The 13,515-nt window shown below is 28.9% G+C and overlaps 1 protein-coding gene across 1 annotated transcript; it reads right to left on the reverse strand.

Annotated features, from left to right (window-relative positions):
* Positions 1-11,457: 11,457 nt before the first annotated feature.
* Positions 11,458-12,462, reverse strand: LOC124924433 (F-box/kelch-repeat protein At2g44130-like). Its single transcript, XM_047464475.1, has one exon. The coding sequence runs from the start codon at positions 12,460-12,462 to the stop codon at positions 11,458-11,460; it is 1,005 nt and encodes a 334-aa protein (XP_047320431.1).
* Between the last annotated feature and the right edge of the window lie 1,053 nt (positions 12,463-13,515).

Below are 13,515 nucleotides of genomic sequence, written 5' to 3' on the forward strand. Positions count from 1 at the left end.
AATATAAGTTCAACTTTTTAACTAACTAATCTATATATATATATAATGATGCTTAATTTTTAAAGTGTCCGGATTGCCGGGTCGAGAGCTGTGGTTAATTTGGATACTTGGGTCGGATTGTGGGTTGACCCCCTTTTAAATTTAAAAAAACGGTTAAAAATAAAATTAAAAATACTAGAGGTATGTTTTGAACTTGCAACCTAACAAAACAAGTACAACTCTTTAACCAACTAGGCTACAAAGACTTTATAATTTAAATTCAACACCAAATTTGATAAACGCGGGACGTTTTAATATTAATATAAGTTCAACTTTTTAACTAACTAATCCATATATATAATGATGCATAATTTTTAAAGTGTCCGGATTGCCAGGTCGAGAGCTGTGGTTAATTTGGATACTTGGGGTCAGATTGTGGGTTGACCCGCTTTTAAATTTAAAACGGTTAAAAATAAAATTAAAAATGCTAGAGGTATGTTTCGAACTTGCAACCTAACAAAACAAGTACAACTCTTTAACCAACTAGGCTACAAAGACTTTATATTTTAAATTCAACACCAAATTTGATAAACGCGGGACGTTTTAATATTAATATAAGTTCAACTTTTTAACTAACTAATATATATATATATATAATGATGCTTAATTTTTAAAGTGTTCGGATTGCCTGGTCGAGAGCTGTGGTTAATTTGGATACTTGGGTCGGATTGTGGGTTGACCCCCTTTTAAATTTAAAACGTTTAAAAATAAAATTAAAAATACTAGAGGTATGTTTTGAACTTGCAACCTAACAAAACAAGTACAACTCTTTAACCAACTAGGCTACAAAGACTTTATATTTTAAATTCAACACCAAATTTGATAAACGCGGGACGTTTTAATATTAATATAAGTTCAACTTTTTAACTAACTAATCCATATATATAATGATGCTTAATTTTTAAAGTGTCCGGATTGCCGGGTCGAGAGCTGTGGTTAATTTGGATACTTGGATCGGATTGTGGGTTGACCCGTTTTTAAATTTAAAACGGTTAAAAATAAAATTAAAAATGCTATAGGTATGTTTCGAACTTGCAACCTAACAAAACAAGTACAACTCTTTAACCAACTAGGCTACAAAGACTTTATATTTTAAATTCAACACCAAATTTGATAAACGCGGGACGTTTTAATATTAATATAAGTTCAACTTTTTAACTAACTAATATATATATATATATAATGATGCTTAATTTTTAAAGTGTCCGGATTGCCGGGTCGAGAGCTGTGGTTAATTTGGATACTTGGGTCGGATTGTGGGTTGACCCCCTTTTAAATTTAAAACGGTTAAAAATAAAATTAAAAATACTAGAGGTATGTTTTGAACTTGCAACCTAACAAAACAAGTACAACTCTTTAACCAACTAGGCTACAAAGACTTTATATTTTAAATTCAACACCAAATTTGATAAACGCGGGACGTTTTAATATTAATATAAGTTCAACTTTTTAACTAACTAATCCATATATATAATGATGCTTAATTTTTAAAGTGTCCGGATTGCCGGGTCGAGAGCTGTGGTTAATTTGGATACTTGGGGTCAGATTGTGGGTTGACCCGCTTTTAAATTTAAAACGGTTAAAAATAAAATTAAAAATGCTAGAGGTATGTTTCGAACTTGCAACCTAACAAAATAAGTACAACTCTTTAACCAACTAGACTACAAAGACTTTATCTTTTAAATTCAACACCAAATTTGATAAACGCGGGACGTTTTAATATTAATATAAGTTCAACTTTTTAATTAACTAATATATAATGATGTTGAGTAAAAGGATATTTGAGTCGGATTATGGGTTCACCCACCCATAAACTTAAAACGGTTAAAAATAAAATTAAAAATGTTATCCGTAATTTTTTTCACTGTTTTTAATATTATTACTCGTGCAAATGCACGGGCTAAATGCTAGTGAATATTAGTATGAGTAACGACGCTATAGTCGTTACTAATATCAGTAACGGTTCTCTAAAGGTAATGCCATTACTGATATGTATATCATTAGTAATGATAGGGGACGTAAATCTGGGATAGCGAAATGGAATATTGGATATTCAGTTTAATCACATAATATTCCCTCATTTCCCTTCTTAACTTATTTCTCTCACTCTCCTCATTAATTAATTCATTTATCTCTCCTCTCTTTCATTAATTATTTTCTCTCTTCTCTCCTAATTTATCTCCTTTATTAATTAATTTATCTCGCTTATTAATTAATTTACTACTTTTTCGGATTAATTAATCTATTTTCTCACTCACAAATTTTAAGAGAGAGTATAGATATTAAGTTGTTTTATTAATAAATATTAAAAATATTTTTTAAATTATAAATGTATAAATAATAATTATATTCTTTTTCTTATTTATTTTTTATTTTTTTATTTTTGTTTAATATTATAACTCAGAAGAATTAAAAATAATATCTCACATTAAATATTGTAATAATATTTTTTGAAAAAAAAATATTGGGATGTATTTATTAATTTTTTTTTTTTTCATTTTTCTAACCGATTAATTATCTCTTTTATTTTCTTTATTAATTATCTCTTTTATTTTTTTTATTATTTTTATTTTATGACTTTTTCATCACTTTATTTATTAAATATTTCTTCCTATTTTTTTTTTATTTTGACTTAATAATATTTTATTTTTTATTTTTTATGGCATATAAATATTTATCTAATATTTCTACTTTTTTATTTCTCATCCTCTTTTTAATCCTTTAACAAACTCAAATTATCACCAACATAGCAGTTGATAATCTTTTTTTATCAACATAGTAGCGAGGTAATCTTTTTTATTTTGATCAAATATTATGGTTACTTTTTTTTAATAATTGCATATTTTTAATAATTGCATATATTTTTTAATAAATTTAGGTAGAGAAGTTATTATGGAAAAAGAAAAAAATGATACGATGATTCAAAATAACAACGATGCAAATCAAAACTCATCGCCAAGTTTAAAAGGGTCGACAAGTTTAAAAGAGGTAAATACTCCTGAAATTGGAATGTCGTTTTCATCCGAAGATGAAGTACGTAATTTTTATAAATCTTTTTCGGAGAATATTGGTTTTGGTATTTTCAAATTAAGTGGTAGAAATGGAGACGATGGAAAACAAAAATATTTTTTCATTGGAGGCGCTAAAAGTCGTACCAAAGTATCTAGGTCAAAAAATTTACTAAATTCAAGACCTTCGATTAAGAAAAATTGTAAAGCTAAGATTAATGTAGTTATTCAAGGTGATACAAATTTTGTAATAAGTGGTGTACACCTTGAACATAACCATATATTGAGCTTAGGAAAATCACGATATTTTAGATCTAATAAAGTATTGGATGTAGCTACAAAGAGAAGATTGGAACTAAATGATGAAGCTGGAATAACTTTAAGTAAAAGTTTTCAATCACTTGTAGTTGAGGCTATGATAATTTGTCATACGATGAAAGAACTTGTAGAAATTATATTTCAAATGTTAGAAGGTTGAGATTAGGGAATGGAGATGTTGAGGCTTTGAGTTCTTATTTTTGTTGAATGCAAAGTAAAAACTCAAATTTTTTCTACGCGCTTGATTTAGATGGTGAATCTCGAATTAGAAATATTTTTTGGGTTGATGCAAGATCGAGAGCTGCATATGATTATTTTTCTGATGCAATTACTTTTGATACAACCTATTTGACTAATAGTTATGATATGCCTTTCGCTCCATTTGTTAGAGTGAATCATCATGGTCAATCTATTTTACTTAGATGTTGACTAATATCTAGTGAAGATACATTATCATTCATTTGGCTGTTTAAAACTTTGTTGATGTGTATGTTTGGACGTGCTGCAAAGGCCATAATCACAAACCAATGTCGTTCAATGACAATTGCAATTGCAGAGGTATTTCCAAATTCTCATCACCGTTTATGTATTTGGCATATAATGAAAAAAATTCCAGCTAAATTAGGTGGTCTTGCACAGTATAAAATGATAAAAAAAACAAATGAAGAACATGGTATATAACTCACTTACGGTTGTTGATGAGTGTGATGAGAATTGGCAGAGTATGATTGAAGAGTATAACTTAGAGAATAATGTATGGTTGAAGTCTTTGTATGAAATACGTAATAAATGGATGCCTGCATTTGTCAAAGATAAATTTTGGGCAGGTATGTCTACATCACAAAGAAGTGAAAGTATGAATGCTTTTTTTGATGAGTATGTGCATTCTAAAACATCATTGAAACAATTTGTTGAGCAGTGTGATCATGCTTTAAAGAGGAAGATTGAAAATGAAAAAGTTTTGGATTTTGCTTCTTTTAATTCTGCAATCCCCGTAATAACTGGTTATCCTATTGAGAGGCAATTTGAAAACGCGTACACTAACAAAATATTTAAATTGTTCTAAGATGAATTAAGAGGTTTGATGTTTTGCAATGCCTCATTAGTGAAGGAAGAATGGACAACTATGATATTTGAAGTAGTAGAGACTATTTTGGCAACAAATAAAGAACCGATACGAAAAGTTAGTTTTGTGGTGTGTTATACTATGTTAGATTGCCAAGTTAATTGTCTTTGCCGAATGTTTGAGTTTCGAGGTATTTTATGTAGACATGCTATATCTGTGTTGATAATGAATGGAGTAATTAAGGTTCCTCAAAATTATATTATTGATCGATGGCAAAAAATGCGAAACGTGGGTATCAAAGCATCACTAACAGTTATGATGATCATAGTTCGGTTGAGGAAAGACATCGGCACAAAACTCTCACTCCATTGATAAATGAGGTTCTACAACTTGAAGAAAAATCTGACGAATGTTGTTCTTTATTGATTGAAGTTTTGAAAGACGTGAAAGACAAACTAATTGCTATTAATCTTGAGCATTCAATGACTGAAAATAATTGCAATTTGTCGTTAATACCTCAAAATACTGAAAAGTTAAAATAAGTATCTACATCCGGTACAAAAACAACACACTCTCCATTAAAGGTACGAGCTCGAGGACGTCTACCCACAAAGAGAAAACAATTTGTGGTTGAAACAATTGTGAGAAAAACTACGAGAAGATTTGTGATAGAGGCTAGGAAAAATGTTTGATTTATTTTATTTTCGGAGTTATAGAATTATAATTTTATTAACGATAATGTTATTTTTACATAATATACTATATTTGCTTCAAATAATCTGTCTCACAATTAACTTATTTAAATATTTTTTAATTGATGATGGCAGGTGTGGACGCTTTTTGGTGGTCAATTGAAAGACAATGGATAATCAGATTTATTTATTTGTCTTCTTTATTTTGTTATTATTATATTATATTATATTATATTATTATATTATGAGTAATTTTATTATTAATTTTTGAATTATTTTTATAAGTAATTTTATTATTATAACACATTATTATTTGTTCAAAATATTATTATGATATTTAATGAGAGATTATTTTTAATTTTTGAGTTATGATATTTATTTTAAAATTTTATTTTTATTCTTTGAGTTATTTATCTTTGAAAAGAGAAGGTGAAAGAAAGCCTCTGAGATCCTCTGCTACCATTTTAACATGCTCCCATGTTCCCCTCTCACAAAGGGATGGGCAATATGGTAAATAAATAAAAAAATGTTTTTTATTTATTTACCATATTGCCCATCCCTTTGTGAGAGGGGAACATGGGAGCATGTTAAAATGGTAGCAGAGGATCCTCTTCCGAAAGAAAGAGGGAAGAAAAATAAGATAAAAAATTTAATTTATTAATAGAGAGAATAAATTAATTACTTGAAAATAAAAGAGATTAATTAATTAATAAGAGAATAAATTAATTTGTTATATAGAATTTAGTAAGAGATAAATTAATTTTAATAGAATTGAAAAAAATTAATTAGTGAAAGGGAGGAGAGATTATTTTTAAATTTTGAGTTATAATATTTGTTTTGAAATTTTATTTTTAATTATTAAATCATTTTTTTTTGAAATGAGAGATGAAAGTAAGAAGGAAGAAATAAAAGAAATTTTTGATTTATTAACGAGTGAATAAATTAATTAGTGAGATTAATTAATTAATAAGAGAATAAATTAATTAGAATAGTTTAATTAGTAAATTAATTTTAATAAAAAAGGAAAAAATTAATTAATAAAAAATTGAAGAGATAAATGAATTAATTAATAAGGGAAGTGAGAGAAATTAATTAATAAAAAGAGGAAAAGAATATTCTTGGATTAAACCGAATATCCAATATATTCGCATACTTTTGCAGCCCTATATTCTCGCCCCTATCATTACTCTATAAAAATAGACTTAAAATTCTTATAAAATATGAAGAATAAATAAATATATGGGTGATATTATATATTTAATTGTATTTATAATGTTCGGGTAGAGATGAGACCCTATCCACGATCAACCAGGAAAACTGTCTCTAATAAGATAATTTCGTCCAAAAAATGCCTCTAATAAGATAATTTCGTCTAAAAATTAATGGACAGTTTATAATTGTCCCTAATCATATAATTAAAGTATGAATATAGTACCCTAATTATATATATAAATTTTAAAATTTCATTATGAGTGAGTGATAATCATTTATTTTACTTTGAAAAAAATAATGTGTTAATCATCCATCTCTTTAGTTGAATTTTTAAATGCATATTTTATTAAACTATTTTTTAAATTAGGTGAAAATTATTGTACAATAGATATTGTATAATTGTATATACAATAAATTAAATGAACTGTTTGGTTGGATAGTTTTTTAATATACTTTAAGTATAATTTATATGAGAAATGATTATGTGAGGGAATTTGGTGAGAGAATTTGGTGAGGGAATGACGTGGCATAATCTTATTCGCTGAAAAATCAAATAATTTCTCTCTTTTCTCTCTTTCCTCCCACTTTTACATTTTCCAACCAATGTGTGATGACACGTCATTCCCTCACAAAATTCCCTCACTCTTCAATTTATATATTGAATGGGTATAATCTTGTACCTATTCCAACATGTTACAAAAGTGTATAAGCATTTATAAAATTGAATTTTTCTTTAACCCTCTAATTTTATATAATTATTAAAATTATAATTTTTTTATTATATTTTAAAATATAATAATAAAAAAATTATAATATTATTTATATTTAACTAGGTTTAATTTTATAATTTAAATAATAATAATAAATACTCAATTACTTATTCTTATTTATTTTTAAATGTTTATAAATTTTTATCTTTGTAAATAAAAAATATATTAAAAAAAAATTAAATGTGACAATTTTATATCTAATAAAATATAATAATTATTTTTAAAAACTAATAATGTTAATTAAAAAATAATAGTCATCTAGACAATTAATTAATTTATAAAATAAAATTTTATTACATTATTAATAAATAATATTTAGAATTAATTACATAAATTAGTGATATTATTATTATTAATACAACTTATATCTATATAAATTATTTTTGAAACTAATTTATAATTATATTATTTAATTACAAATATTATTTTTTATAAAATTATTATTATTATTATTATTATTATTATTATTTTATTTTATAAAAAAAAAAATATTTTTCAATTATACAAATATTTTTAATAATACATAAAATTTTAAAAATCTATATTAAATATTAATTAATATATAAATAAGTTTTAATTATATAATTATATAAGTTGAATTATAAGAAATTATATATAAAATAATGTAAACCATATAATAGTATTTTTTTTAAAAAATACATTCTTAGATTTTTTGTTTTATTAACTTTAATATAAATAATAATACAATTACCTATAAAATAAATATTAAAAAAATAATTTATATAAATATAAGGATAAAATAGTCATTTACCCTTTTTACTACATTTTTATACTACCAACCAAACACAAAATAATAAATATATAAGAAAACGGTTAAAACCATTCAATAAAATCCCAAAAGTGGGAGGGTCAAGAATCAAAGCTACACAAGTCTTAGCTAGGATTATAAGATGACAATCAAACGACCTTAAAGAACCTAATTAATAGCAATCAAACATACAAGAAATAAAGATTACAAACAAAGATTACAAACTGTATCAAATCCTAATTATCCCAATCAGGATTTTTATTTCCATACCAACATGATGTTTCAACATATTGTCTTTCTCTTCCCCTTCCCATTCCTTTTGCAATGAACGGAGGATGAACTGAAGAGGTTGATGAATACTGCATATTCTCATCTTGATTTATTTGTTTATATGAACTTGTTCTTATTTGATAGAAAGAATTATTTTTCAGAATTTCTGAGTTGTTCACATTGTTGTTCTCAACTTGAATTTCGAGATCATTGTCTTTAATTCCTTCAGCTTCATCTTTGGAATCCTCAACAACTTTAGATTCCTCTGTATTAACATTGGTATTATCTTCTTCCTCTTGATTAACCTGAGTATCTTCCTCTCTGTTTTCATCAGCAACCACTTCAACTTGATTTGATTGAGAATCATCAACTATCTCTTTAACATGATTAGGTTGAGGATCCACCTCCTTCTTCGTATTGCTTTCTTCTTGTACATAATTTTCTTTATCTTCTATTTTCTGTTCTTTAACCACATTTTGCTCTGATCTTTGTATCGTTTTCCTGCATCTTTACTTTCTGACCATTATAAATTTTCTGATCTTCTTCCTTAGCCAAATCACATTTTGGGCTTGCATGTTGGAAAGTATTGCAGAAATAGCATATGTCTGGCCTCCACTCATAAGTAATTTCCATGACAGTAGGTTTTCCTTTTATGTCTACTACTGTCATACTTTTCGGTAATGTGCTTCTAGGATGAACCTCAATGCCAATTCTAGCAAATGTTAAGTGTTATCCTCCTTCAGTAATTGGATCCATGTATAATGGTCTACCCAATAAACCTGCAAAATGATTAAGAGCTTCAGAATTGTACATATGTGCAAGTATATTCTAGAGCTTAAACCATATCTATGCAGTTTCTTTTGGCTTACTCAATAGGTTCAAGTCTTCAGACCATTTTTCTAACTTCATACAATTGGATCCTATATGTGTATGCCCATTTTCTAAAATTTCCTCTAGATTAGATCCCTTCTTGAATTTAAGGAAATATAAATCATGGACATTTGCTGAAATCTTCTCCAGCCCTTTTCCTTCCCATTGCTTCAACAGTGCATCTTTAGTAATTGGGAAGGATACTCTGTTTTTCCCTATATAGTTTCCCACAACTACATTTTTCCATTTCCTTATACAGTTTTCCTCTACTTCAGTAAGCAATTAAAATTCAAATGGAGAATTCAGTACCTCCACTTTTGTCTGTGTATTGTCCAAGTAGATTTTCCCTTTGTAAGAATGATCTTCTGACTTTTTTGCATTTTTGTTCTTCCAAACATCATTAGTTTTCCATGTCGAGTTGCTCCTAATAGTATATGACTTAAATTTGGGAGTCTTCATTAGTTCCTTCATTGTAGCAACTGACCATTGAACAATTTCTTCATATTCTTCTTTTTTCAACAAATTCTAGTATTGAAGATAGTGGGTGTTGAGTTGAATTGTAATATGTTGTGCTTTCTCCTTATTGATGACAATTTCTCCCCTTTTGGCATTCATAAGGAGCTTTGAAATCTGATTCTTGAGCCCAAACAGATTAGCTCTTTCATTATAGCGCATCTTCCAAGTTCCTTCATTATCCCCTTGTTTTCCTGCATTATTTTCAATAGGAATTTTCCCAGCAGTAGTTGGAGCAGATTACTTAATTGTGTTGGTATCCTGCTGTTCTTTGATAACTTCTTCAAAAATTCTTTCAAATTCTTTGACTGTTGCTTCCTTAATTCCTTCTAGCACAAAATCCCTAACTTCTTTTGATGTATTACTTTTGTTCTTCCCCTTCCCCATAATGGTAGAGACAGAGTAATAGAACAAATTAATTGCAGAAACCCTAAGAGATGATCAAAAGTAAACCGCAATCGAGGGCAAAATCTAACGGCGCTTACAAATGTACAAGAAACCCTAGACTAACAACACTTAATGAACGACGCAATACAATACCGGGATGCCCGTGTCGATCGTCCCGTGCCTCCTGTGCCTATTATGTCGCTTGTGCCGATCGTGTCGTGCCGCTTGTACTAATGGCGCTTCTTTTGATTAATGGTAATTCCGATGTCGATTTGATGACTTACGGTGCAGGACAATATCGTGTTGTCCGTGCCTTTCTGTTTGTGCCTATCGTGTTGTACCAATTGTGTTGTCTGTTATATACCTAATTATAATTTATACCTCTTACAAATTATACTATATAAATAGTACCGCGTACCAAAAAAATTTAAGAAAAACATCTTTGCAATTGTAATTCAAACTAACAAATTAGGACCAAAACGAGAATAAAATTATTTTCAATAAAACCTAACATATAGTATTTATTTATTTTAATTTCTATTTATTTATATAATACAAGATCAATTGTTTACTATGAATCAGACCGATTCATATGAACAATTATGAATCCTTCTCTTAAATCATTGAGTGAGTAACTCTTGTCACAACTATGAATCCTTCTCTTAAATTTGTATAGCAAATTATTACAAAAGAGACATTTTTCAAATATTATCCTAACCTCCTTGAGAGTTCCGCAAACTTTTACCACATTTTTTTATATTAAGAAAAGTTAAGATAATTATATATTCAATTCAAAAATCAAATTAATTATTTCAACAATCTCCGTTTAACCTAGGTATACATCCTTCACCTTAGCTAAAACAATATCCTTTCACTATTTGGGTTGTGTGATGAGAAAAATAAGAAAATTCAAAATCTTGAACTTCTCAACGTCACTTCTCTCTCTTGGAAGTAGTATAAATGGTAAATTATGCCATTGTCATTACTCCTAAAACACTATCATTCCCATAAAAATGGTGAAGGTATTTTTTACAAGCTTTGACAACCAATCAAGTTTTTTGATTGATGTTGTTCGAGGGCAAGAGAGTAACGATTACAAGATGATTGTGAAATCATGGTATGTTTCGATCTGGACCATTTCTCATGGTATGAGAAGGATGAGATCAACAACAATGAATGAAATATTGAGGTTAACATTAAAATAGATGCCTATGCTTACAAAATGAGGAGCAAAGCCAAGAAGATGAGGTCTAAGCACAATAATGAGATGACAACCAAGGAAAAGCTGAAGGAAATGAAAAGTGTGTAAGAAGTTGATTGAATATTGTTGGTTTTGGGAACCCCAGAATGAAGAAGTTGATTGAATATTGCTACTAATGTCTATTTTGTTGCTTCAGAAATGATTGATCTAATTTAAAGGTTAAGCATTCAAAATGTAATCTCCATAATTAAATGCATAAACAACTAAGATAAAGAGACAATTGCCTTTTATTGCATCACTTATCAGTGTAATAAAGTTTTATTTCATCCATAAATATGATGATTAGAATTCCACACAACAACTTGATTCCACATATCCAGAAAACACAGAATTGGGCTGCATTCTTTCAAAATTACCATCTTGGTCCTGCATAACAAATAATTCCTCCTGACCATAACAACCACTGTTGAGGGTTGCTGTGGGGGACATTAGTAAACTTTGCTTACCCAATTGGAGTTGAGAGCAATTTTCCATGACCCATAACTTATTCTCGGAAAACTTCTTCATCAACTCATACAATTTCAAGTCAATTTGGGGATCAAACAAGTCATCAAGTCCTTCCAAATCCAACTTCACTTGTCTCCATTTCTTAGTTTGAAGATGGTACACATCTACACCATGTTTGAACATGCTGATATTTGTTATGCCTCTGCATCCGATTATAACCCATAATTCCTCTCCAATTACCTGAAGTTGTCTGATCTGGCCGCTTCTCACCCGATGGAACTCGGTCCACTCCTCCTTCCCCACATCATACTCCCAAACTGCATCCTCTTCACGACCGATGTCACCGCTAATGAATATTCGATGGCATTGGGAAGTCACGGTGCAAAATTTTGGGCTCCTAATTAAAGGCATGCCATTTCCTTTCCTCCACCGCCAAGTCACAAAATCCAACACGAACACCGACTTCACCGGGTCACGACTCTTCGGATCGCAGTCGGTAAACACGACGAGTTTCCCTTCTGAGCTAGCAATTGAAGTCGACCAAGGAAGCCCATTTGTGAAATTAGGGACAGGAAGTCGGTTCCACTCCCGATTAATCGGGTCAAACATGTTGATTACATATTTGAGATTATAGTTTTTTGGCGGAGGAAAGTTCTGGAGCAAGCAAGCCACCTGATTCGTATATCCCAGTTGTTTCCTAAGAGTGTAAAAATAACGAGATCGAATAAGACGAAGCCATTTATGACAGACTCTCGATGCAACATGTATCTCCTTGAGGTGTAGACGAGCAAGACACTCAAGAATCAAGCATTCAGGCAAACGAGCTATAGATTCATCCATGGCGGTATACAGTGAGAGAGAAATTAGGTTTGTAAGAAAGGTGAATTTAACTACGTTAAAGATGCATCTCATCCGTTCATATGAAACTTCAGATCATTTGTTTGTTTTTGTTTTTTAAATTTTCAAATAATCAAATATCAATCGCCCACGGTTTCATAATGAGAATACCCACTGTTTCATAAATTGGGTTAAGATGCATCTCAGCCGTTCATATCAATTACCCACTGTTTCATAATGGAATCACCCACTGTTTCATAATTCTTTTGGAAACAAGACAGCTCATAGATAATCGTTTGGAAACATTTTAGAAAAAAAAGATAGCTCACAGGTAAAACCAACTCCATTCCCCTTCTCACCCACTTAAATAGATTATATTAAATAATATATATAATTTTAAATAATTTTATTTGTGTATATAAATTAAAAAATTAATTAATTATTTAGGTAAAGTATATTGATATTAGGGATGCGAATGAGCTAGTTTAATCTAATGACTTTATATGTATCTTTGATGTTTTCTTTATGAAGCCACAATTCCAATTCTTGCTGACTCCGTTAAAGGCCTCCATATGCTTCATGTAGTTTACTCCACAATCATTAAAATTTTTGTTATCCTGCCATGATCTTTTCAGCAAATTTATTTTAAATTTGGAGACCCTATCAACAACACATGAGTCTATGCTCTTCAAAATTTAAGAAAATTGCTCTCCTGTATAAAATGATCAAAATGAAATTATGTCAAGTAACATATATTTATTCTCAAATGATAAAAAGAGAAGATTAGAATATTACCAAATCAAGTACCAACTAATATTTATTCTTAAATGGTACATCCAACTTCCAATTTTCAAGCACTTGTATTTTTTCTTTAAGGAAGTTATAGCAAACCATGTAAAAATGTCTACTTATACATAATGGGAAAAATATCTAAAAAAAATAAAACAGTGAATATAGGTTTACATACTGTTGTCAATTGTTTTGAATGAAATATTTACTTACAAGGTCTATATTGTCGATGTTTGCTTTGGAAATTTCGAGTTCTAACATTTCTTC

This window comes from Impatiens glandulifera, chromosome 2 (assembly GCF_907164915.1).
Source record: "Impatiens glandulifera chromosome 2, dImpGla2.1, whole genome shotgun sequence".
NCBI lineage: Eukaryota > Viridiplantae > Streptophyta > Magnoliopsida > Ericales > Balsaminaceae > Impatiens > Impatiens glandulifera.

What these genes read in the sequence shown, in the direction of transcription:
- LOC124924433 (XM_047464475.1), bottom strand. Translation starts at nt 12,462, where the DNA reads ATGGATGAATCTATAGCTCGTTTGCCTGAATGCTTGATTCTTGAGTGT.